This window comes from Ceratina calcarata, unplaced genomic scaffold (assembly GCF_001652005.2).
Source record: "Ceratina calcarata isolate Rehan_Ccalc_2016 unplaced genomic scaffold, ASM165200v1 scaffold153.2, whole genome shotgun sequence".
Classification (NCBI taxonomy): domain Eukaryota; kingdom Metazoa; phylum Arthropoda; class Insecta; order Hymenoptera; family Apidae; genus Ceratina; species Ceratina calcarata.
The window spans coordinates 552297-577294 of NW_017136529.1; the positions used below are offsets into that span (position 1 = coordinate 552297).

The window sequence follows — 24998 nt, forward strand, 5'->3', positions numbered from 1 at the left end:
GAGCACTATTACAGGAAGACTACTACAATTACATGGATCGTGGGTGAACGTGTAGTGGTTTTTAATAGTAGGCAGCTAATTTGGAGATGCACGAAGTGTCTGCAAAACACGGCGTTAATTTGTATCAAACGTTGGTCGCCGGAGTGTTTGTGGTTGTCTCACGGTTCCCGTGAGTGTCTCGTCGTGTGCGGCGTGTGTGGAAAATTGCGCGCAGCATGCCGGAATTTTATAAAGTCGAAATAAACAGGACCGAATGGGAGGTTCCGGAACGGTATCAAATGCTCACTCCAGTGGGATCGGGAGCGTACGGCCAAGTGTGGTAAGCATGAAAAAGAATCATTGTAACAGCAACGAAATCACGCGTGTCAATAATTACCGGGGACCATCTCCGATGGCCCCCAGTTGGAACGTCAGCTTGTTTTAAATGATCCCGCTTCGTTTCTTTTTAATAATGCAGAATCCGCCGTGTCGGAGCCATGAACCAATCATTAACCTTGACATTTCTCTCGTTCGTTACTTTGTTTTTTCCTTTTTTTTGTAATTCATATTATTAGGTGTTTATTCGTTGAATAGAAATTAGGATCGCGGCAGCTTGTGCGAGCGTAACCGTCGCGTCCTATATCGCGGGCCGAACTAAAATTAGAATTCGTTTGACAATGCCTTTCAGCAAAACTGGATTTAATAAAAACTGTTGCACGACGTTGTTTTTGAAGCCTGATTCTCGTTCTTCTTTTATCTATCATAACAATCGCTGTCAATTGTTCAATAAATTTCTCATCGACGCTGTCATCTTTTATCTGACAATTAACAATTTCATTAATTATCTCGAGGAAGTAAATTGTTTCACGATCAAAACAATGATTTTCATCGAGATAAATTCATCCAGCTTTCTTGTGATTCCTTCAGTTCAGCAGTCGATTCGAACACCGGCCAGAAAGTAGCGATAAAAAAATTAGCCAGACCATTCCAATCAGCTGTGCACGCAAAGAGGACCTACAGGGAGCTTCGTATGTTGAAGCATATGAATCATGAGAATGTAAGTTACGTGTCGTGCACGTAAATATATGTGAAACATATTTTCGTAGTTGGCACTGTAGAAATTAATGGATTTGGGAATGTTATCTTGGCACTAAAATCGAAGATAAACACACGAGTTTCATCATGCCATTGTTAATTTAGAAAACTCGCTCGTGACTCGTACATCGGTTTAGTCATGTCACGATATAACGATCAGATCGTTTTATTATAGGTAATTGGTTTGTTGGATGTATTTCATCCATCTTCCTCTCTGGAAGATTTTCAACAGGTGTAAGTATCTCCATCGCCATCGTTCTCCCTACTCTGCTCTTCGCTCGTCACGTTTCAGTAATCTCATGTACTTGCGACAGATATTTAGTCACTCATCTGATGGGTGCCGATCTCAATAATATCGTAAGGACTCAGAAACTGTCGGACGATCACGTACAATTCCTCGTCTATCAGATCCTTCGTGGTCTCAAGTACATTCATTCCGCGGGTATAATACACAGGGTAAGATGAATGAGAAAGAATTTTTTAAGTATATAATTTGGTTAACGTTTTTACTCGTTCTATTTAGGATTTAAAACCGTCTAACATAGCTGTGAACGAGGACTGCGAGCTGAAGATCCTCGATTTCGGTTTAGCCAGGCCCACAGAGAACGAAATGACCGGTTACGTCGCCACTAGATGGTACAGAGCTCCAGAGATCATGCTAAACTGGATGCATTATAATCAAACAGGTGGATCATTTATAGCGCTCCTACGTTCGCGAGTATTTGGCGATTTATTTAAATCCGTAATGAATTCTTTCAGTCGATATTTGGTCAGTCGGATGTATAATGGCCGAATTATTAACCAGCAGAACGTTATTTCCGGGGACAGATCGTATCCTTTCGATGCAGTCATGCTTTCTGACTTCTTCTAATACTGTTCAATGCACCTAATTAATGTTTGTGCTTTTTATATAATGATACCGTATCCTCATTGACATTTTAATCTGTTTTCACGAGTGTTTAACAAATATTCTGAACAAAACAAATGTTCGATCGTCTCGAAGTTAAGAATGAAATGTGCTTTTTGCTAAGGCTCTACGCGGCTTCTTTTTTTCTCTATTTATTTTCCAATTCTTTCACTAATATCGTAATCATACTATTTGCCATTTGAGAAGGATGGCTTTTATTCAGCTTTTGTTTCGAAGGGAATTAATTGTAATTCTGTGTACGAACAGACGACAGCCGTCTATGTGCATATATATTTTCTAATGCGCTTTAATGCACGAAGTCGTATTCGCGTAATGATCGAGAGTACAGCGAAAGTAGAAAAAGGTGTGGTGGAACCTTAGCAAGAGCAGATATACACCAACTGAACTTGATAATGGAGATACTGGGTACTCCACGAGACGAGTTCATGCAAAAAATATCCTCGGAGTCGGTAAGTAGTATGTTTTTTAATTATACAAGACTTACAACCGACGGACGGAGCTCAAGTAGTGCATGCTGCTCGTTTATAACTTATTTCGATTTAAATGCCTCGCATGATGTATGTTCTCTCAATCGATTTTAACATATCTCCTTGATTAATACAATTACTTTGGTGTATGAAATGAATTCTAACATTTACTAAGTCATCGAATGAATATTTCTTTGGAATGATAATAAAATGGCTTGAGATAGACAAGATCGCATTCTTTCGAAGTTTCTTCCCTCATTCCTCTGCAATAAATTATTGCTTTAAACATACCTTAACTTTGAACAGACATTGATCATCTAACACGAGTCTTAATGCTCTGTGGTACACCCACAGAGGAAACTTTAAACAAAATTACCAGCCAAGAGGTAATTTTTCTCAAATAAATATTTTTTACGATACTTTTTGATAGTGTCTATTTTTTTCCGAGTTTAATACCTTGAGTTTATATCGTGTACAAATAATGAATATTAAACGCTGCAACCGAAATGAAAGATGCAGAAAATAACTAACGTAATAAGCTGACCTTAAAAAGTTGTCTTTAAAAATTTATATCGAGTTACGTGATGATTGTTTTAGGCGAGGAATTATATTCAGAGTCTACCTCCGTTGAAGAAGAGGAACTTCAAAGAAGTTTTCCGCGGGGCCAACCCTTTAGGTAATCGCGGATTATCGGAGACTTTTCAAATCCCAATTACGCATGTATATTAGAACGTATGACATGTTTCAGCGATAGAGCTACTCGAACTCATGTTAGAGTTAGACGCAGAGAAACGAATCACGGCGGAACAAGCTCTGGCTCATCCGTACCTCGCTCAGTACGCGGATCCAACCGACGAGCCGGTATCTCTGCCGTACGACCAGAGTTTCGAAGATATAGATTTACCGGTTGAGAAATGGAAAGGTACGCTCTCCCGTACCCGTCTGTTCTTCAGTACAATTATTAATAATTCGCTTTTATTCTAGAACTCGTTTACCACGAAGTCGTAAACTTTGTACCTCAACAGCTACCTGCAACGTCCTCGACGATCGAGGCTACTTCATAAGATCGGCACAGCACAACTAATGTTAGGTATGCAAGCGAATGCGTAAGATAATAATTAACAGTGAAACGATTAAACGCGCCGGTGTGTATAATTGTTATATACAAACAGATTCATTGTATATAATAGCGTAACAAAGTTAATCATACAAACCTATTTTGTATTAGGGACAGAATATATACATACATATATATATATTTTTGTTAACGATACATGTTGCAAGAGAATGCTAACGTTTTTTTTCCATATTGAATATAAATAGAAGGAACGTGAAGCAATGGAATATATGGTTATTTTTATTCGTGGTTTTAGGCGAACGTTTTTGTTATACGTGTTATTCGGGAGTTTAGAACGCTTTGAAGCTGCGCTTCTAAGTTCAATAAAAAACTGAAGCCGATTCAGGACCAACAGATTTTTAACACGTTTCTCCTTCTGTAATTTGAACGTTACGTTGATTAACGACAGATTAACGAGGCTTCAAAGCGTTACATTTTGTTTTTATTCACCGCCGGTTCTAGTCCGTAACAGAAAATTATATACTACATCGAATTTACAGTTAAAGGAATTCGTTCGAAAATTCGTACGAACATAATTTAATATGTAAGATACTACTATTATAATGAATGCTTTTAACAAGGAAACATGGCTGAATAAATCTTTTCGATCTTTGTATGCTGACCTTACATTTTTACTATACTATGTATATTACACTCTTTATGCATTTCATTTATTTCTTTGTATATATATTTCTTTAAATTCTAGTAACACTCGAAACCTCACTTACGTATGATGTATAATCCAACAAGCGTAATTCGTTCGTTATATCGGAGCGAAAATTCTTGCAACGTACTTTAGCGTTTTCAGATCGGAGATATGTTTAGCTTGTTTAAGCTTTTACAATGTATAAATAGTAGACGGACCCATATATGTGCAACAAACGAATGGTTTAAATAACCTGATATGTTTGGACGAATCTCTCATTTACCATGCCAATCGCATGGACCGAAGTTCTAACACTGAGATTAGTAACATTGTACAGTAAGCATGAGTGTCTGAGGGACCCGTTTCATCCGGACTTCAACAATAAGCTATGCCGTTACAAAGCGTACAAGGAGATCGTCGATTCTATGAATGTCTGCGGACTGACGGTATGCGACTGCATAAAAAGGATCACCTACGTGAAATCCCAATATTGTTACGAGTTATCGAAAATCAGCGCGTCGATCGCGTGCGAGAAGTTTTACAAGCCGGCGACCGCCTGGTTCCCGATGATGCACCGGCTATTCTTCCCGTTCATGGCAACGTACACGTACGCAGACGGTTTTTGTAAGGTACATTTGAAACGAACGATTAAGACCAAGTCGCGCTGATTTCTTTTATTGTAATCAATCTGTCTCGTGTCATCTAGCAACGCGACGAAAAAACGAACAGAACCGAGGACCAGTTGACGCACTCGAACTTGAAGGAACACGAACCATCCGGCAGAAATTGCGATTGCCCTTACGCAATCTGTTATTGTAACAAATCGTATAGAACCAGACCTTATGCGCGTCTCAAGTAATTTATTTCGCTTGTCTAATACGAACGTGTTGCTCGAAGATTTACGAACCGAATTGTTCAATTAGAAAACCGGAGAAACCGTTTTCTATTCAAGCAGAATATGAGAACGCGCCTGCCTCGCGAGCGAAGGACAGCTTATATTCGCGACCGAAGAGGGTATCTCGAATCGACGCTGGGAACAATACCAGGAGATCGATTAACGCGGAATGCTCGACTCAGACCGATATGTCTTGTTTCAAGACCATCTGCACCGCTTGCCAAGTCTGCGTGCAGGACGAAATATCTTTGAATTGCGCGAACCTCGCGAACATCTTGATGAAAAATGACTTGGTAAATGTATTGTAAAAAGGGAGTGCTACTTGCTAGAATTAGCAACAATTTAGAAGCTTGGTCATTTTCAGACGGCCGTTAGTTTCACGGATCTCGTTCCAGGGGAGGAGGACGTTAATGAGAAAAGGAAGACCGACGAATTCGACATGTTCGGCAAGAGTATAGCGTTTCAATTGCGGAACATAAGTTTCGGTAGTAGCGGACAGCTTCCCGTGCCATTGAACTGATTATCGAGCCAGGGTCCATTTGATTTTTAGAGATCGCTATTAAGTTAGAGAAACGCATACAAGATCTGATCGCGAAGGAACGGCTGGTCAACATGAAATCCAAGTGTTCCGACTGTTGCTCGTCGTCCAGCTGCAGCGAGTGCAAACTGATACACCAGGGGATGATGTGCAGCTGCGGGCTTCCGGTGATCATGATCAAGACCGATCCGTCTTGCGATTTCGATTGCAAACAACGGACATGATTTTGATATCTGTATTCGTTCAGTAAACAAAATTTTACCAAAGACATCTTCTATCTTTTTGCAATTGTTTTCGGCACATTATTTCTCACAGAGTCGCGGGATAAAATTACGTTAAGAAGATACCGTAAAGCGATGATCTGACGAACGGTTCGATCTATCGCGCGATCAATTTCAGTCGTGTCACCCAACTGGAACCAAACCTCGTCGCGTGGGCAGATATAAAAATTATAAATGTAAAAAAATATAAACACTGTTTCCCCACATGTGACTCATTTAGAATCGTGTTGTTTCGTAAAATGTCCAAGTGGAACGAAAGTTTGGTGGTCTGCTTTTTAAACGAGTACAGGCAATATCCGTGCCTCTGGAACCCGTATCACAAGGATTACTATAATTGCCGGGAGAAAAATGAGGCGTTGCGAAGGATCATCGAACACCTCGGTGTACCCGGATACACCGTCAACGACTACTTGAAGCAGATCAAGATGATTAGAGAAAAGTAATGTACGATCGGAACTTTGGTAATGGATATTGCGAATGAAGCGCAGGAGGAAACAAAAACAAAACCGTAACTTATCGTTCTTAAAACGCTGAACTTCATGTTTTAACAATCGCGATTTATGATAATGAACAACGTGCTGTGTTTTCTACTTGTTACTCTAAACATCGTAGTCATATTGCACAGAAATTATTTACATTTAAATAAGCGAGCATTTTAATTTGGACAGATACAAACAAGAGCAAACGCGAATGATCAAATGTCTGCGGTCTCAAAAGCAATATAAATCGCCATTGTCCTGGTACGATACAGTGGCGGATATGCTGACGAAGGTGATAAAGGACGAGGAGGAGGCCCAGCAACGAGACGCGAGATATGGTCTCAGATCTCTGAGCAGTGACAATTTGAAGGACTCGTTAAAACGACCGGAAAGAACGGAAACGGACGCAAGACCTCTGAGAGTCCACCCTTGCAGCAACGCGACATGTGACTCGGCAAGGAGGTGCAAATCGGTGGAGAAACCATCATGTCTAGTCAGGAAACGTAACTCGACGGAAAAGATTTTCAAAGATAAGGCTGATAAAAAAGTTACATACGTTCCCTGCCCGCAGTACATTTCGCAAGATCGAGAAGATCCGATTTCGAGTCGGGAACCTACCAGAGACACGGGCCCTGGGTCGTTGGGTAAGGGATTGAAACATTTGAAAGTAAAGTCAAAGATCAAATATTTTACTCAAATAATTAGGAGTTCCAAGCACCTCCATGAATTCCGAATCTCCGTTCTTGCAATGCCCATCGTGCGGTTGGGAGGACGCGAAGCACGAAAAGAGTTACATTCCCTGTTCTGATTATAATAAAAATCTTTCTGGCGCATTTTATAATGCCTGCACCGGATGCGATCAAGTCACCCGCGATGGTACGTGCATGAATCATAGGAATTGATCTAAAACACTTATATATGTTTATTCGTTTTACTCAGATTTATCGGAGCGAGCCAGGAAGCGCATGGATCACTCGGGAGATTTCGACATTCTGAAGAATGTGTCGAAGCCGACTATTGAAACAGAAACGGCGAAGAAGCAAGTGGACGCTGGAGTGCAGTACAGCGAGGAGCCGAAAGACGATGACTCGAAAATACGAACGCAAGTCATACAAGTCGATCCTGCAGTAGCAAGCAACTTGCGATGTGGTACCATAGAAGCCTGTACCCGATTCAAAATCATTATATCGGATCCGTGCAAGGAAATGAAATCCAGTACGTTCGCAACGGAAAGCGTTTATCAAAAGACTGAATCGGTACAATGCGTCAATCGGATAGAAACGAGCACGAAAGAAACCGAATGTCCTCCTGAGAAAGTCATTTGCGAATGCGACGCGTGCGAGACAGGTATGAACACGGCGAGTCCCGAGGTACGAAACACGATTTGCGTATCTGACGAGGCAGCGAGATGTGTCATGGTGCAAGCCGTGGAAGAGGTCGAGCATGAGGAGAAAGAAACTGAGAAGTATTGCGAAACGGCATCGAAAGAAGTAGCAGTGAACATAGCGGATAAAGTTTCGAAAGCGGTGCAGAGTACCATCTGCGTTTCGCGTGGAAGTTCGGCCTGCTATGTACCATCACCTGCAAGAGAGTCCGCAGAGATTGGAACCGCGATGTCTGTTCACAGAATTCGTAGCATCGGCTGCATGACGGAGAAACCGAAAGAATTCAGATCGCATTTCGTCCAATGCAAGGACAGATATTTGTCTTTGACCCGTTCGAAGTCCTTCAGCTCCGTGAAACGCTGCGTTCGAGATACGAAGCATTCCGCGGATAAAGAAAGTAAGCGGTCGCATCGTTAATTTTGCGAACCAGATCGATTTAACGTTTCAAGCCTCTGATGCAAAAATCGGTCATTTAATCTAAATGGAATATGACTGAATTTTGCATCGATCATTGTTCGTTGCTTAGCGCAAGGATTCGCGGACGCGTGTACGACAGATACGTGCTCATTAAACATACTAAATCTCACCAGAGAAGATCCCGCTGTGGCGGTAGCCGTGGAACAGCTCTTGAAGAAACTGATACTGTTCAAACGCGAACATGCAACGCAGAGGCTGACCGACCGTAAGTTCTGACGAAACTCAATCATTTTCCACCGTGCAATAAGCATTCGTTGCAGACGAATACGATCGCGTGAAACGAGATTGCATGATCGACGCAACGGGTATGGTAAACACTATCAAGGAATACGCAAGGATGCTAGAACCGAGCGCGACCAAAGATGATTGGACGCAGATCCAGTGGCTGGAAGAAATCGAGAGGAAACGGAGTTCCACGGATGTTGACACTTCCACGGTTGACAGCAAACTGACAATGACCGATGAGACTATGACCGAACCTGTATTTCAATCTACGGTCGCTGCACAGGATGAGGAACGGAGATTCCAGATGATCGACAAGGAAGTCATTACTCGCGGGACTTACAAAGACGTTGGGTCATTGACGCGGTCGCCTCTGCGCGATGCAGAAATTCAGAGTAGCGCTTCTCGATTGAAAGATACCGCGGTCGAAGATTCGAGGGAAAAAGTGAACGTGGGCACTCAGAAACGTGATCCGATACTAGTTCGAGTGATAAAGTGCAGCGATACACAAGCGGTCACAAGGACCGATAAGACGACGACTATGGGAACGGACGTGGATCCGGGGAAGAGGTACGTAAAAGCATGCGGTAGATCGACTTGCGTCCCGCTGAAGGTTTGCAGGAGATCAAAGGATATGAAATCTCCTTATTGCGGCATGGAACGTGAAATAGCTGATGCTCGTCACAAACGGACGGTCGCTTTTAACGAAGACATATGCGACAGAAATTGCAAAACGAAATTGTCATATGACTGGACGGATGTGTCGAACGTCGACGTACTATCTGACGTTAATTCGAAAATTCCTACGTGCAGGAGGACATGTAAGTATAATTACAGCTACGCGAGGAGCAATTAAATGAATAAGTGAAGTGGAAAAGACGGTAAATGAAACTGGAGAGCGTAGAAGAACAAACTTCATTTTATTACATGAAAATGTATAACGTTCCGTCGATTGGAATATTATATGAAAATTACGTTAATTAATCTTTGTGATAAATTTACGGTGACATCGTTGAGTCAAAGGCAAACACTCGATACATGTGTATGTGTTCGTGGTAATTATCACGACTGTCGATATCTAATTGTAATAAAATATGTAGTAAAAATGAGATTTGATATCTCTTATTGATTATACTCTTGCATTTTCATTATACGTCGCTTTAGTCTTCCTTTCGTTTTATTATCAGATCTCATCTTATTGTTCGAGACAGTAAAATTATCTTAAGAATTAAAAATTCGTTATCCTGAGTAGATCTCGTAGTAAACGTGGACACGCGATAAATTGATAATTAGCGTTATCAGTTTTTCTAATTCTTAACATGCACAGTTAAAAAATTGCACAATACCCTAGGAAATATCGCGCGCGTATCCCTCGACAACTTCTTTCTTTCAAATTCAATCGTTAAAATATGATAAGAAATCACGTGTATGCCTATACATGTGCATACAAATTATATTAAAGGATCAACGAGAGAAACGTTTTTGATGCTCACACAATCATTTCCTTCTTCGTTTTTTAACAGTATTTATCACGTTGATCCGATAAAATGACCTGATCGATCACGAGAACAACATGATCAGGTCGGCAAGCTATTTTTCAACAGATGTAATACTGTTGGTGTGTACTCCGTAATATGACGAATCTCGACAAGTATCGCTTGTCATTAAAATATGTATAATAGTAAATTATTGTACTTCCGATATTTTATAATTTGTCGGTGGTCAATTGAACATGCGTCTGACTAGTTCACGTAATTCACATCGTCAATCAATCCTTAGCAAATCGCTGCTAACGCGACGACTGTTCAGCATCCTATTGAAAAGCGCTATAAAAAGGAATAGAGGGGATAATAAGTAGAGTTCGCACGCCAACGCGTATTACGTAAAATAAAATTACGTAATTGCGTTTATCCACCGAAATGAGAATTTTACGAACATTTAGTCCTTCTTCTTGGCATCCGCTTTCTCGTCTTTGGCTTGGCCTCGGCCCAGGAATTTAGCTAACGAGTCCCAAATACCTCCGAGGAACAACGCGCAGAACAGATTCTCGAACGGCACGAACGGATCATGGATCCCGAGCAAAATAGACGACAACTGAAATAATGACGATACTGTTAAACTGTTCAACGATCACAAGCTCGACACAATGAAGTCAATACCTTGAAGTAGACGAAGAATATAACGATACCGAAGTAAACCAATGCATGAGGTGCCGATATGAGATCAGTCTTTTTATCAAGGACGAAGATAATGGACGCTACCATCGACGCTTTCGTGGGGCTAAAAGTAGGGATTAAATTTTATATGTCATTTACGGGAACATCGCGTGCATCCTAAGAATGGAAAGTATAATACACCTACAAGCTAGGTTGCATGAATTCCATCGCAGTCGGGGTCCACACTCCTCGTATGAGGCGTTCCATCAATTTTGTAAAACCTGCACCGTTTCCTGTGCAAAGGTTCACGCAACGCTTTATCGTAATGCTTCTTCTTTTACATTTATTTCTATTGCTTCTTAAGATCAAGACCTACCTTTCAGAGTTCCGATTAAAATCATAATTAAATACGCATTGGGATAAAGTTTCCCCGCATGGGTCACTCCGTCGTACACCTTTTTACATCTACAAATGATGGAGAAACGTAATGAACGTGAACGAAGACGATATAGCAATGAACGAGTCAAGAAATGAGTAATACTTAATTACCTATATATTTCTTTCATAGTAGCGCACACTATTTTTACTGGTAGAAACTTTGCTACTTTGTACCCAATATCAAACGGCGTATAAAATATCACGTACCTGTGCAATTAATAAATCAAACGTTTCATTCTTATTGGAATGAGTTTCGTTGGAGACTGGGAGCTACGTTAATTTCAATTGAACTATGTTAATTTTAACTGAATTATGTTAATGTACGACACTCATACAAGATTAATCAACTAATTTTGTTGGTTGCATTTAAATCAAAGCTTGTGTACTGACCATACAATGGTTGCAACCACTACTTGTGGTGTATTTTTCAAAGGAGCAAGAATCGGTTCCCCTAAGAGACCATTGCATAGCATACCGCTCGAGAAGACTACCAACATTGTTGATAGCCAACATGATAAGGGGTGCTTCCGAGAGAATGCCTGAGCACCTGTTCAATAGAGTTCACAGATATATGATGACGAGAATCAAGCACAGCAATAAGACGGAATTACTACCGATTATTATTATTTATTCATTAAATTTATTCACACGAGAGAGGAGTACGAGAAGTATCAACGCTTTATAAACCATTCAATACACCATGAGATATCAAAGGGGTATAGGTTTTCAAGTAGGTCACTTGGAATCCTTACAAGCATCTTGCCTGCATATGTGTTAACGTGATACCAGCTTACCATAAACATGACAATAATTTTCCTCTGGTATTCTCTCAATTTTTTTACCGAAAGTAGACTGAATTACGTGTATGAAGTTTCAGAAAAACAGAGTGGAAATAGTTTGAAAATAAAACTTGCGGCACACAGCTGTCTTTTGTTCGATTTCACATATTTTATGACGCAAGAAATAAGTTGTCCGTGTCATCGTCCAGAAATTATTCCTTCATGGTCCATTGCAAGAGAAAGTTATGGGATAAAGAGCTTAAGCAACGTTCTTCTACAATATGGTTTTATATATTTACAATACTGTAAATATTTATATACAACGTATAGAAATATATGTACCCAGTAAAGGGAAATGTTTCAGAGACAAGGATTGAATTTATGAGAATCTGAGAAAAATCTGGCATACCCACTAGAGTATGTATACTGAAATAGATCAGCTGGGTAGATTCGGTGAATGTCACGAAACGGAATTATGATAATTGTGCCAGATATGTGATACGAGTACAGTTTTATGCCCCTAAATTTTAAATTATGCCTCCTATCTCTTTTCCGTCAAGTAAGAACGTTCTGTTATCGTCATTTTACAGCATTAACGATATGAAACGTATGCATAATTAGACGTTTGGTTTAAAGTGTCGATGGTTCTGGGAAATCGAAAAAGTGTTCGAGACAACGAATAATGTTCGATTATGTTATAAATAAAAAAAATGGCAGGAATATTGGACATTCTAAAAATTATCGAATGAGAGGGCTCAGGGATAAAAGAACGACAAAAGAAACACGTAAGACGAGGTTTAAAAAAGAATTGAAGGAGCTATCAGGAGTGAAATACAATCTTAGAAAGGCTATAGCTCGCTCTAGCCGGATTAAATTTAGAATCGGTCGGCTAGGCTTGGGCTTACCAGGTCCTAAATCTTCTCTGACGTGCAATGCACAAAGCACGCTGTGTGCAATATCGAAGTACGGGAACATTTTCAATTTAATGACCTGATTGGCCATGTCCAGGAATGCTTCGGGATCCATTTCGTTATATTCTCACTGGGTCCGCGATATATACACTTCTCGCTTACTGTTTATTCGTTCACGATACGATCTGTCGTTCCCAACAATCGTTGGTTTTTGAAAGAAAGTCAGAAGCGCCCGCGGACGACTAGCTCTGCGCCGTCTGCTAGACCTGGTCGTCTGCTAGTTATGGAATCGGTCCCCTAACATTAGAATCTTATCGTCGAACGAATAAATAAATTTTCTCCTTCATTACGACTCTTCCCTACAGATGGCAGTAAATGATCTATGTATTTGTCTATGTCCTATATGTATTTCAAATTCCTTATCGTATCCGTGTCGTGACTGTCGTGACCCCTCCAAACCCCCTTACAAGAATCCATGACCTATATACAGAGTCGGACGACTGTCCGGCGCTCTAATTAACGCTCATTTCTTCTTAATGTATTAATAGTAATTAATAAACCTTATTACTGTTATGCATAATGTTAACATAGTACCATAGTACTCCCATACACTTATCAATGTATGAATTATGTAATTGAAATTATCTCTCGATCGAATAAAAAATATATTCATATTTTCAAAAAGCAGAAACGAGACGATAAGATATGATAATTTGGCCGCGTTCGAAAGCGATGTACGCGCGATTATGCATGCATTTAGCACTACTCTTGCATGAATCAGGGGTGTCGAAAGTAAAAGCGAGACACGCTATGAAATTACAATACGATTTTCATTCAGAAATTCAATGTATCCGGCACTTTTAACTACTTTTTTTATTGCTGTTTTAATCACAGCCCTGTTACATATAGCTAACAATCGCAATCTTATCGCGATGGATACCCTGTCTTCGCTAACTTTTCTGCTATATTCATGTATATAGACGGGACGGAATGACCGTGTTAGCGAGTATCGGCTAAATGTGGTTCGTATACGCACGAATCTTTATTTAAGAAAAATGTGATATGCCTATCTAATCGCGGTGGCACATGAATACATGTAGCTGTAACATACCTATAAATGTCCTCTAACGGTGATTGATTTCACGGATAACAATGATCCGCGACGTATCAGCGTCGGGTATTATGGAAGGGAAAATCTGAAATAACGGGCAAGTAGTCTCGGTGTCGATTAACAAACATAGACACACGACGAAAGGTGAACATTGTCACTCCGTTCGAGTGTCGCATTTATTAACTTAATTTTGCATACGATATCGTTGCCGCGGCGGTGACGTTCTTTGTAATTGTCGCGGTCAACGCGATTAACATCTCTTACCGAAGGTACGACCAGCGTTAGATTATAAAACGCTGGCCATTTTATTGTCTCCTGTTTGTTTGCACGTAGAAGCGCTCGAGAATTTTCATTGACCGAGATCTCGCCACACAATATACGTGGCCAATGAAGCAGTATACGCTGTTAGCTCGTCGTCTCTGATTTAACTTTGATTCGAAGCACTGATTCTTTTACAAAGTGCCTTTTGTAAACACAGACAATGGTAAGGTTCTTTTTATTATCAACAGATTAAGAATTTGTTCATAGATCAATAACAATGGAAATTTCCAGAGAGAGGGAGTGAGATTGCGTCAACATGTCTCTAAAAGATCTTCTGGTGATGTACTTTATGAGGACAAAGTTTCGTCGAAGAAGAGAGAAGTATTGCCAAACGAGACCCAGCATTTGCTTTTTCTTTTCAAATTCTACCTTGTCCTGTCCGTTATCATAATCATGTTCGAGAAGAAACTACCGGAGCCGTTGACGATCAATAAACAGGGACTGTATCCCGGGAGGTTCATAGCAGAAAGGGCACACAATCACCTTCTGAATATAACTTCTATCGGGCCACGAATAGTTGGGAGCTACGAGAACGAAGTGCTGGCGATTAAATATTTAACTAACATCATTAACGATATAGTTAAAGATGGCAATGAGAATCATAAAATTCTAGTCAATGTAACCAAGCATAGCGGGGCTTTCCCTCTAAAATTTTTAGATGGAATGACGAACGTATATAGAAGTGTTCAAAATGTCATTGTTAAAATTGGTCCTCACAGACCGGTACAGAGCAGCTTGTTAATAAATTGTCATTTTGATACATTCCCAGAGAGTCCTGGTAAATAGCCGACAGGAAGATAGCTTAAAAATCTGATTTTAAGCAATTCACTGTTTCAGGTGGATCTGACGATGGGGCTGGTTGTGCTGTGATGTTAGAAGTTTTACGCGTGATCGCTCATAGTCCAAAGTTGTTAAAGCATAACATTATATTTTTATTTAACGGTGCTGAAGAAAATTTATTACAGGTATGCTCTGTAATTACACGCAACGTCGAGAGAGAATTTCTTGTGTTTAGTAACTGGAAAAATGATGCAGGCTTCTCATGGATTTATAACGCAACACCCTTGGGCCAAGGAAGTACGTGCTTTTATAAATCTAGAGGCTTGTGGCGCAGGCGGTCGTGAATTATTGTTCCAGGCTGGACCTGATAGCTCTTGGATGCTTCAGGTATCGTCGAATCATGATTAAAACGATTTCCGAAAAGAAACGCAATCCAGATTCATTTCTTTATAGATATACGCTACGTCTGTCCCTTATCCTTACGCGTCGTCTCTGGCTCAAGAGATATTTGAAAGTGGTATTGTCCCTGGCGACACCGATTTCCGAATATTTCGAGACTTCGGAAATGTTTCTGGTAAGTATCTACTTCGTTATACATGTATGTCGTAAGTACTTCAAAGCGAATTAATCGTGTGATCAAAAGTAGGTCTCGACTTTGCTTGGGCAACGAACGGTTACGTGTACCACACGAAATTTGATAACATCCAACAAATACCATTGGGTTCTTTACAAAGAACCGGAGATAACATTCTCGCCTTGACGCAAGGAGTAGTGTTAGATAATCACTTATCTGAGATGTTTAGCGAAGATCACACAGGGAAACCTGTGTTCTTCGATTTCCTAGGCATGTACGTTATCAGATGGCCGCAATACATGGCGAGCACAATTAATATTCTTAGCATAATCGCCGGTGTATATTCGATCTATCTGAACACACAGAATGCTCGACGCGGTATGTACGTCCTAAACGAATTAGCATCACGAATACCGAATCGTACTGTTCAAACTTTATATTCTCGCTTTAGACGTGAAGAAACAAGTATACTTAAAACATTTGCTATTATGCACCGGAGCAATAGTCGTTTCGTGGCTGCTGTCTATACTTTCTTGTACGCTGATCGCATTGATTCTAACTAAACTTGGGAAGGTGATGAGTTGGTACGCGAGACCGGCATGGTTGTTTTTCTTATACGTGGTCCCAACTATTTTCGTCTCGATGACATTTTTCTTATACGTCGGATCGCGTCAAAGGAAGGCAAGTTTTAACTCGGAACGACTATGCACCACTCTTACGAATTTTCTAATTTCATTTGAACCGATACTTTATAGGAAGTTCAGTCTGCATGGATCTTGTATCAGATATACTGTGATTCATATTCCATGATATGGATGTCTGTCCTTTGTTGCTCGGTCGTATTTGAGTTACGATCCGGCTTCATACCGTTACACTGGGTCGTGTTCCCTACTCTCGGGAACATACTCCGATATAATTTTTTTAATAAATGCAGAGGTACTTTATATACTGAATACTACATCGAGCAGCGCCTAGGAAAATTAGTTCTATCATCGTATATTTCTTACAGATTGGAAGTGGCTGTTGTACTATGTAATGTCGATGCTTTTACCGTACATACAATCGTTCTATTTGGTGATCGGAGCTCTTTATCTTTTTATTCCCATAATGGGACGATCCGGCAGCAGTATAAACTCGGAAGTTGTCATGGCTAATATGATATGCATACTATTCTCCCTGCTCCTTAGTTTCACGGTAAAAATGTTATTTATAGATGAATGAACGTAACATCGAACGTAGCTCAATGATCCGCATTTCGTTTTCAGTTACCGTTTGTACTTTTAATAAAAAACGCGGAGAGATTCCTGAGCGTGTTGGTAGGGATATTTCTAATAACGTTAAGCGTACTAATTTTGACTCCGCTCGGGTTTCCCTACAGTGGCGATCCATCCTCGTTGGCGCCGGAACGATTTATGATCGCGGTAACGATCGAATTTTTACATTTACGCAGATTCCTCGCATTGTATTAAACGTGAAACACGCATTGTACTTGTAGCATACGCAGAGACAATACTATGATATTAACGGTAATTTACGGTATTCTGGAACTGGGTATTGGATAGCTGACTTGGACATGAACAGCCCACACAGCGTGGAAGCTGTGGTACCTGAAATAGGTGCCGCAACGCCAACGGTGAAGGACTGTAAAAAAGAGTTATATTGTGGCCTACCATACTTCATGCCTGTTACGACATTTTTATGGTACGTATTTTAGATCGAAGTTAATTAAATTATTACATGCAATTAGCACGCGTGTATCTAATATAAAACTATATTTGGAACAGGAAAACAAGTTGGATTCCCGGCCCCGCGCCACTTATTAGCACCCCAACGAAACTGGAATTAATATCAAAATCCACGCGACAAAACATTGTCAGTTTCACGTTTAACGTTACAGGTAATACCCTCGTAATTGGACTAGTTATCGAAGGACGATTAAAAAATGTTATTTTACAGGCCCTGATCACATTAGTATAATTTTATCTCCATATAAAGGTATTCATTTAGAGAAATGGTCTATTTTAGAAGGGAAACCATTAGAGGGACCTAAGTGGAACGATAGAGAAACGTATTTTATTTATTATTCCTGCGCGTCCGATTGTGTTCCTTTCACGTTTTCTCTCGAATTGAATGTAAGTTGCAAACAAGTCACTATTCTCGAACGTCTATGTTCTAACAACGTCTGTATTAATAAATCTGTTCTGTATCTATTCTCTATTTAGGCGCATAACATGCCAAAGACTCCGTGTTTAACGGTAGCGCTTGGCGGTCACTTTTTACACGGAGAGCACCAAACGTCTTTGAGATTCAAACGATTCTTGGCACAATTTCCGTCATGGTCAGTCGTCACCCCGTGGACAGCTACGTACACCTCTTGGCAATTTTAATACGTCGCGCGTACATGAAAACCGAAGGGAAATAATGCATTTACGGTGAGAGAGCCTAACGGAGATGGCACTGTTCTAAGTCGCATAACGTTAAAAGACATATAATACCTAACAATGCAAATTCTAAGCTTAAGAGTTAGAGTAATCCCGAATTATACACGCTAATACTTTACAAGGTCGCAACTTAGTAAGAGAAACCAACCGAAATTAGAAGAAGAAAAGAATAAGTATTGAAGAATGAAGCTCGTCTTTCATTCTATTTATATATACATTTTTTACTAGCATATTATTGGATTAAATCGAGAGAAATTTTCACGGTAGTCTTAAGATACCAAGGGTAACCGCGATTATCCCGTAAATTTTCGATTCCATTAACTGCAGTCGTCATTAAGATACCATGGTTTAGCATATCAAACGTATTGCCTTCGAATTACAGTTCTATTTCATTTTTAACGGCTAGAGAAATTACGATTACCGCAGACCAACTAGTCCATACGAACGGCAGATAGTGGACCGGTGAGATTTTTCATATCACTAGGCCATCGCTGTACGAAGATTATATCTTTTTATTGTAATATTCGAGGTTGAACGTGAACGTTGTTCAACGATCGCTTCGTTTGTTCGAAGCGAAAGAAATTACGTGACCGCACGTACACTTCACGATTCTACGTGAACAGTTTAAGAGCACAAATGCAATAGTTTGCTTTATTATGCGTGATACTAATTAGATTTCTTCAGGTTTCATTTAAAGCTAAAGTTAGTCTAGTGTGGATTTTAACGTTTCCAACATTGAACTTTATACTTGACTGCATGCAGCCTCCTATTATTTGTTTTTTTGTTTCTTTATTGTGTTTTCACATTGTCACTGTTTATGGAGAGTTATATCTGTTTAATTAGGGTTTGGAACGTGGTTGTTTTAATTTAATGGACCTGTTCACATTCTCGTGTTCCTCGTGCAGTCGAAGGATCTTTCTTTGATCGTTTTGTTTTGTTCCTATGTACATTTGTTATTTCAAGGAGACTGATTTATTTTAAACAGTTGTTAATTTATAATCATTTTCCCTTTTATACTATCGTCTCGAATATATGCAATGTAGTCGCTATAATTTAAGTATATCGTTCAATTCCCATAAGATACGGAGAAACAGTAAATTAGAGTGGATCAGATTAAAATGCAATTTATTCCAGGAGTATTTATCGAATTAAACGTTCGAGTTTAACGGTAAGGGAGTTATGCCAATACTGGTAGCCAATCGCGTAGACAAACGTAAGTTCAAAGTATTAATAGTAAGGTAACACGAGAAATTTCAATACGGTGATTAGTGTACTTTTACACTAATATAAAAGAGAAACCTATTTAGATGCATGTTGCGTTCGGCTTGTTACACGAAACGCTAGGAGATTTCAATCTTTTATAATCGACGTTTAATAAACTCGATTTTGACATTCGTCATTAATTAAAAACATTTCTATCTATAACAATTGGAATGTCTCCAGTTTCATTCCCATATATTTCTCGTTTTCGCGATCTCTCACATGGGTGAACGTTTCAGTGAGTACATGTATAATAGCAATTTGTGTTGTTTCGTACACGTTACCGATTGTATCATATATATACTGCATAAATTATAATTACGATTTTACTTAATAGTATTGCACAATGTTGAGAACAAGAATTTGTCGACGATGTTTTACTTATACGCACAGGCATCTATGTATTCGAGTTATTTTAAGTATTACTTACAATCCGAGGTGACTGGTTTTATTTCAACAGAATCTAAACAACTATAAGAAACAGTGGTAAAAAAACATATCATTCCGACGTCTCTATTATTTCTGAATCTTTTTTCGCTTTCAAGTCTAATGTTTCAATATTCATATAGTTCTTTTTAATGTGCACTTTATAATCATGTATGCATATGTGTACGTTACTGTTGTTATTTGATGATCCTTGGTTAAAGAGCAAAATTAATGCAAATGGTTAATAAAAGCGTTGAGAATTGAACATTCCTATCTGTTATTCTCCTGATTACTTACGAATACTCCATTTATTAATCGCATTTGTAAATATGCGATATAATAAAACGAACGTGTTTCGTGGACGACTATTCTATACAGAATCGTACCGATTTACTTTAATAACGTAAAATCTGTCGTCGTAACTGTAAGATCATAGTATTACAGAGTTAATTGACATTACCGATGTCCATTGATCGATCGAAGTAATTTCCTGTTTCCGAGATTACCCATTACGTATGCGTAACATTACGTGAATGGAAATAGACTCTGACATACATTCGAAGAGACGATTTAAAACTTTTAGATTTTGCAAATCGGCGATTTACGTTTGATGATATTTCAAGAGGACGATGTAAAAGAAGAACTAGTACGAGCAGAAAGAAAAATTATCTTGCACAAGGAAATTCGTAGTAAATATCTAACAATAAGTTCGAAGTATACATGCATATTCAAATGCTGATTTGTATTCAGGAGGTAGCGAAGTAGCAGTAACGGTTTAAATCCTGATACGTTTCTACAATTTTTAACTACCAAAACATAATTGCTTCTGCTTGTAATAGCAAAAGAGGAGCTCCCGATTCTTCTGTATCATTATTTTTCCTAAACCCCATCGATTGAACGCACGATCTCTGAACTTCAGATCCTTCGCAAACGATCGCCGGATTCCCGATTCTTTGCGTCCCCGTATCATCGTTTCCCTTCTTTCTCCGTCGGTTTCGTAAGAAACGTGTCAATATTGACGTACCGGCATCCTGTAAGACGAGACCAATTTCCTGGTCGAGGCGACACTGATCTGCAAACGGGCCGTGGTGTTCGACTCGCGAGCCACGAGCCATGAAACGGTTCCCGATAAATCGTAACCAGGTCCCCAGGTTGATTCATCGAACGTATACCGCGCAGTGTGTAACGTACGTACATTACGCGTTTACCAGTTGTACTATGTACACATTTACGCGCGGCGTAAGAAGAGAAAAAAGAATGAGCGAAAGAAGGAAAAAGTTATCAGTCACGGTTACGCGATAAGCAGAAGAGAACGATATATCGTCCAGATAAAAAGTCTCCGCGAGCTCGAAGTTGAAACAATGCTCTTTTTCCTCGTCCGTCGTGTCACGTTCGCGAATCGTTTGATATCAATTAAAATATCGATCCGGCTCGTTCCCGATCAACTTCATCGAACGTGCGATAAATAGAATGCGTTTTTTTTTAACATTACCCCTCAACCGACGATGATTGAGGTGTTCGAGTGCTTGGAACATAAAGCGATCGGTGCAGGAGAGACCTTTTACGAACGAACATGGAAATATCGTCGAGTCGTCGAGATCAGTGAAGAAGGTAAGGCTTCGGTCGATTATCTCTTATCTCGATTATACTTTTTTCCGTACATTCTTAGGACCAGATCGTCGTAATTGAGCGCGGAAATTATGTAACGCATGGAGGTTTTTAGTAAATCGTATCTGCGACATTTAGTATGCTAGCGATCGATCGCACCTTTAACATAGTTTTAATCTGTTTAAAGACGACGGTGGTAATTGTACCGAGGGCTTGTAAATTGGAGTACCGTTAATTATGAGTCACCTGTAAAATGGTCAGTGGATGGAACCACCAGGTGAAACTCGTTAACGTTCTCTTCTCAACTAGGGGTAATTGTCATCGTTAATGATCGGTATGCCATGTATAAATTGCGCTAAACACGATTCGCGTGTTTACGTCTTAAAAAGGACGAAGGTTCGATCATCGCTCAAATATAAATCAAGCGATCATTCTGGACGATCGATTGAAAAACGACGGGGAAAGTGAATTCTAACAGGAACGAGCGAAGGTGGTACGAATTGAAATCCTGTTCTAAAGATATCTTTTGTGTTCTTCACGTTGTAATTACTGCGTCGCCGCATTAAATATCGTCGTAGAGTCGCGATTTTCCAAGCTGAACCGCGCGTTCAACCATGCTTGTTTGTTCTTCAATTAGCAAACAACTGGCTTTTTTAGATTCTGAGCTGCTCGACCGACTACCTCATTTGCACGGCCTACTTCTTTCGAGATCTCTGCTTCGTTGTCTTTCGTTCTTTTCTTCACTTCGGTCCCAAGGGTGGTCGACGTTTTCCCGATTTAATTACAGCCTCGCACTTCTTTCAATAGTTTCATTGTCCTTCAATTACTCCTTGTTCCGTAACATGGAACATATTTTAAGGTACTCTTCGTTTCGGCCCATTCCTACATCCTGCATATCAAACCGAAGGAGCATAAATCATTTCCTCTTCCCATTTATGGTACTTTGTATTTCCGTCAGTCCACTTTTCTATGGGGACAGAATTAGGCATCCGAACGTCGAGAACCGGATGGGAGGTACGCAGGCTCGTGCATACGCACTTACGCGTTTACCTCTCGTTCGTTCGTTCGTTCGTTCGTTCGTGTACGTATGGTCTTATATATGCATCCATGCGTACGTGGTTCGCTTACTGATTAATTATTCTTCCACGGCATTTTTCTCCCTCCTCTGCTCCACGCTTCGTCACGTGAATATCGTGACGAAGGAAGAGGAATAAGAGGAAAACGCGCGTCCTTTCGCCCGTCGACCCCTCGACATTTTCCTCGTCTCCGTCTATCGTAACTCGAGTTCATATTTAAATATGTCATATCGATTCTCTTGATTCCTGATGACTCGGTCATCGTTAATGGTGAGAAGAGGTTTACGCGGAGAACGCCGACGTCGTTCGTCAAGTATCAGCGTGCACGTTCACCTGCTCGTGTCGCCGCAGGTACAGAGCAGAGGAGCGAGTATGATGTCATCGGTTCGAACTTGGTATTTGGTACAGGGGAACGCGTGATTCGCATGAAAAGCTCGTGCGACGCGGCGGCGGCGGCGGCGGCTTCGCTTCGTGTCGAGCGATTTGGTCAGTCGGTTCTTCGCCATATCCGGTCACCGGCTGAAGAACGCACCGTGCGTCGCCGAGAACCGGAAGTCACGGAGAACCCGAGGGATTCTCCGCGCCGGGGACCTCCGACCATCCGGACGCTTTTTATGATTTATCGAGTACGCTTTCATCCTCTTCAAGGACGTCCACGTGTACTTTTCGTACGCACTTCCGGCCGGTCGCAATCTCGCCCGCTCTCGTTCGTAAGTACTCATTTGATTCTGCGAATAACGTTTCACACTGCTCCCGAGTAAACCTTCCACATGATCAACGTGATCGTTTTTAAATCTATGAGGAGGAGGAATCTCGATTGGCACGAGTAAAACGAGTGTAGTGTACGTTACAGAAGAGATGACGATCAACGCTTAAGACGACCGGAAGGTGGTAACTCGTTAAGCCCGGCGATGGGGACCGGGAAGAACGGAACAGCGGGAGGAGAGGAGGAAAACGCGAGTCGGACAATCGGTCCCCGACCAATGGAACAAGAAGCCCGGGAGTTTCATCCCCTCTCGAGTGGCTGTCGATGCCGTCTACGAGTTCGACTGTTCGACGACGTCTTCGAAAGCCAAGACGCCCACGCTGTCAGTTATTTGGCGAGCCTCCAACCTCCTGCAGGTGTCCCATTCGAAACACTGTATCCTCTGTTCTACGTACCCTTCGGGCCACGCGTGGAGAACGCGAACTTTGTTTTGGAATTTACTTTTGTTAGAACGAGATCGTTCTGGTGAGTCTGGATATTTTCATCTTCCTTTTCTAAATTCAGATGCGCATTGAAATCAAATTGAAATTATAATCGTCGTAGCTTCTGTTTCATGTCGCATTCGAGAAGTGTCCCTTTCAGGAATTACACAAACTCTTGCTCCCGGTTAAAAGAAAGCTTCCGGATCTCCTGAATTGGTTTTATGTCTCGCTGTCTCGCCAGTATTCTATTCCAATTAATTGTTTTCCATCGGAAGAACTTTTCGAATGGTTCACCTGGGCGCTTCGAAGGCAAGATGTCGGCATAGCTGATGTCTTTTAAAATTCGGCTGTGTCACATCCAGCCAGCCGAACGCTCAGACATCAACGAAAAAATGCAGCAATGAAACGACTGAGGATTCGACGATGGCATGTATCACAGAGGAAAAAATTAGGTAAGATTTCTATTTCCAAACAGGTAAATGGAATTAATAATTACGTATTTAATAGATTTCCATCGATTTTTATATGCGACCCACGTAGGTCGTTTTTGACTGCTTTGACTTTTACCGGATGCGACACCGTCACTGATGGAAAGCGTCGTAACGTGATGCGCACGTTAATTAAATGCATTAGAGGAACTATACTTTTAACTCGAGGAACTTAGGACGGCTGAATCTACGGCGAAGGATAATAAATAATGAACAGCAGATGAGGTAACTCATTTGTTTCCAACTATAACAATCATTCGATTATTGAATGTTAAAAATAATTTAGATCGATTGCAAATATTTGTGTCTGCTCTCCAGAATCTTCTAAGCAAAGGACATTTCCGGAGAAACTATTGAAATCGACCAGAATTGGGAAACAAGGTATATTTCTCTGGCGAAAAGCTATATGAGTGTTTTATTAAAAATGTTTGAAAACCTGACTCGAATTTATCCCAGTCAATAAATGATTTTTACCATTCTAGAAACTGTTCATCTAGAACGTGTGATTATATTCCTCGATCTGCATGAATGAAAATTATAGCTATAGTCGTCAGATCTACATCTATTCCTTCTAACTCCATTCGTTAAGAATTATTTGACGATGGACGAAATGAGTGTTCCACATAGAAAAAAACTGTATACGACCTTTTTCGAAGGTAATAGGAGTACCTACAACTTTTACTTGAAGCATTTTTCAAAATTACGTGAAAAAAAAATTTTCGATTTTTTCGAAATTTTTTAAAGGGGGTACCCCTTCAGATTTTGCGAAATTTTCGTTTTTTGCTAATAACTTCCAAACCGTTGGTCCTACGGGAAAATTGCATAGAACATTTCTTGTAGAGGACGACGAGATCTACAATTTCCATATAAAAGTTTGTTGCTAGCGTCAATAGTTTATGAGTAATTTGCAAAAAACTGTTTTTTCGTTTTTC

The 24998-nt window shown here is 40.3% G+C and overlaps 5 protein-coding genes across 8 annotated transcripts; 4 read left to right on the plus strand and 1 right to left on the minus strand.

Moving 5' to 3' along the window:
• The first annotated feature begins 53 nt into the window (after window positions 1-53).
• LOC108632272 (mitogen-activated protein kinase p38b) lies at window positions 54-4200 on the plus strand. 2 transcript variants are annotated; one of them, XM_018036725.2, is made up of 10 exons: window positions 54-319; window positions 907-1036; window positions 1250-1308; window positions 1389-1530; window positions 1598-1760; window positions 1834-1905; window positions 2372-2451; window positions 3067-3145; window positions 3218-3391; window positions 3454-4200. In XM_018036725.2, exons 1-10 carry the CDS (start codon window positions 216-218, stop codon window positions 3531-3533), a joined length of 1083 nt encoding a protein of 360 aa, XP_017892214.1. In that variant the 5' UTR covers window positions 54-215; the 3' UTR covers window positions 3534-4200. The 2 variants fall into 2 exon arrangements, with proteins under 2 accessions (XP_017892214.1, XP_017892215.1); XM_018036726.2 differs by lacking the exon at window positions 2372-2451 and adding an exon at window positions 2776-2855.
• An 85-nt stretch (window positions 4201-4285) lies between these two features.
• Window positions 4286-6712, plus strand: LOC108632273 (uncharacterized). The gene is made up of 5 exons (XM_018036727.2): window positions 4286-4861; window positions 4939-5087; window positions 5156-5420; window positions 5492-5612; window positions 5678-6712. The coding sequence occupies exons 1-5, from the start codon at window positions 4517-4519 to the stop codon at window positions 5887-5889; spliced, it is 1092 nt and encodes a 363-aa protein (XP_017892216.1). The 5' UTR covers window positions 4286-4516; the 3' UTR covers window positions 5890-6712.
• On the plus strand, window positions 6186-9413 carry LOC108632275 (uncharacterized). The gene is made up of 6 exons (XM_026819539.1): window positions 6186-6385; window positions 6615-7069; window positions 7131-7301; window positions 7365-8207; window positions 8337-8492; window positions 8548-9413. The coding sequence occupies exons 1-6, from the start codon at window positions 6186-6188 to the stop codon at window positions 9363-9365; spliced, it is 2643 nt and encodes an 880-aa protein (XP_026675340.1). The 3' UTR covers window positions 9366-9413.
• LOC108632274 (trimeric intracellular cation channel type 1B.1) lies at window positions 9411-13104 on the minus strand. Its single transcript, XM_018036728.2, has 8 exons — window positions 12788-13104; window positions 11494-11650; window positions 11215-11310; window positions 11042-11130; window positions 10871-10958; window positions 10669-10789; window positions 10446-10603; window positions 9411-10335 (listed from the first exon to the last, which is right to left on the minus strand). The coding sequence occupies exons 1-7, from the start codon at window positions 12906-12908 to the stop codon at window positions 10448-10450; spliced, it is 828 nt and encodes a 275-aa protein (XP_017892217.1). The 5' UTR covers window positions 12909-13104; the 3' UTR covers window positions 9411-10335; window positions 10446-10447.
• A 380-nt stretch (window positions 13105-13484) lies between these two features.
• LOC108632270 (endoplasmic reticulum metallopeptidase 1) lies at window positions 13485-19971 on the plus strand. Of its 3 annotated transcripts, none has more exons than XM_018036724.2 (15): window positions 13485-14173; window positions 14238-14388; window positions 14457-15003; window positions 15063-15190; window positions 15261-15392; window positions 15459-15579; window positions 15652-15957; window positions 16031-16260; window positions 16335-16515; window positions 16589-16773; window positions 16845-17000; window positions 17075-17280; window positions 17364-17476; window positions 17536-17711; window positions 17802-19971. In XM_018036724.2, the coding sequence occupies exons 2-15, from the start codon at window positions 14386-14388 to the stop codon at window positions 17964-17966; spliced, it is 2649 nt and encodes an 882-aa protein (XP_017892213.1). In that variant the 5' UTR covers window positions 13485-14173; window positions 14238-14385; the 3' UTR covers window positions 17967-19971. The 3 variants fall into 3 exon arrangements, with proteins under 3 accessions (XP_017892213.1, XP_017892209.1, XP_017892211.1); XM_018036720.2 differs by having other exon boundaries at window positions 13486-14173; window positions 15649-15957; XM_018036722.2 differs by having other exon boundaries at window positions 13486-14048; window positions 15649-15957.
• Window positions 19972-24998: the final 5027 nt, after the last annotated feature.

Coding starts and splice junctions, on each gene's coding strand:
- LOC108632272 (XM_018036725.2), top strand. CDS start 216: ATGCCGGAATTTTATAAAGTCGAAATAAACAGGACCGAATGGGAGGTT. Junction 1,531..1,597: donor CCGCGGGTATAATACACAGG/GTAAGATGAATG, acceptor CGTTCTATTTAG/GATTTAAAACCGTCTAACAT. Junction 2,452..3,066: donor AAAAAATATCCTCGGAGTCG/GTAAGTAGTATG, acceptor TGATTGTTTTAG/GCGAGGAATTATATTCAGAG.
- LOC108632273 (XM_018036727.2), top strand. CDS start 4,517: ATGCCAATCGCATGGACCGAAGTTCTAACACTGAGATTAGTAACATTG. Junction 4,862..4,938: donor ACGCAGACGGTTTTTGTAAG/GTACATTTGAAA, acceptor CGTGTCATCTAG/CAACGCGACGAAAAAACGAA. Junction 5,421..5,491: donor TCTTGATGAAAAATGACTTG/GTAAATGTATTG, acceptor GGTCATTTTCAG/ACGGCCGTTAGTTTCACGGA.
- LOC108632275 (XM_026819539.1), top strand. CDS start 6,186: ATGTCCAAGTGGAACGAAAGTTTGGTGGTCTGCTTTTTAAACGAGTAC. Junction 7,070..7,130: donor CACGGGCCCTGGGTCGTTGG/GTAAGGGATTGA, acceptor TCAAATAATTAG/GAGTTCCAAGCACCTCCATG. Junction 8,493..8,547: donor AACGCAGAGGCTGACCGACC/GTAAGTTCTGAC, acceptor CATTCGTTGCAG/ACGAATACGATCGCGTGAAA.
- LOC108632274 (XM_018036728.2), bottom strand. CDS start 12,908: ATGGATCCCGAAGCATTCCTGGACATGGCCAATCAGGTCATTAAATTG. Junction 11,131..11,214: donor ACTATGAAAGAAATATATAG/GTAATTAAGTAT, acceptor CATCATTTGTAG/ATGTAAAAAGGTGTACGACG. Junction 10,959..11,041: donor TTTAATCGGAACTCTGAAAG/GTAGGTCTTGAT, acceptor ACCTTTGCACAG/GAAACGGTGCAGGTTTTACA.
- LOC108632270 (XM_018036720.2), top strand. Junction 16,261..16,334: donor TCGGATCGCGTCAAAGGAAG/GCAAGTTTTAAC, acceptor GATACTTTATAG/GAAGTTCAGTCTGCATGGAT. Junction 17,001..17,074: donor CGGAACGATTTATGATCGCG/GTAACGATCGAA, acceptor TTGTACTTGTAG/CATACGCAGAGACAATACTA.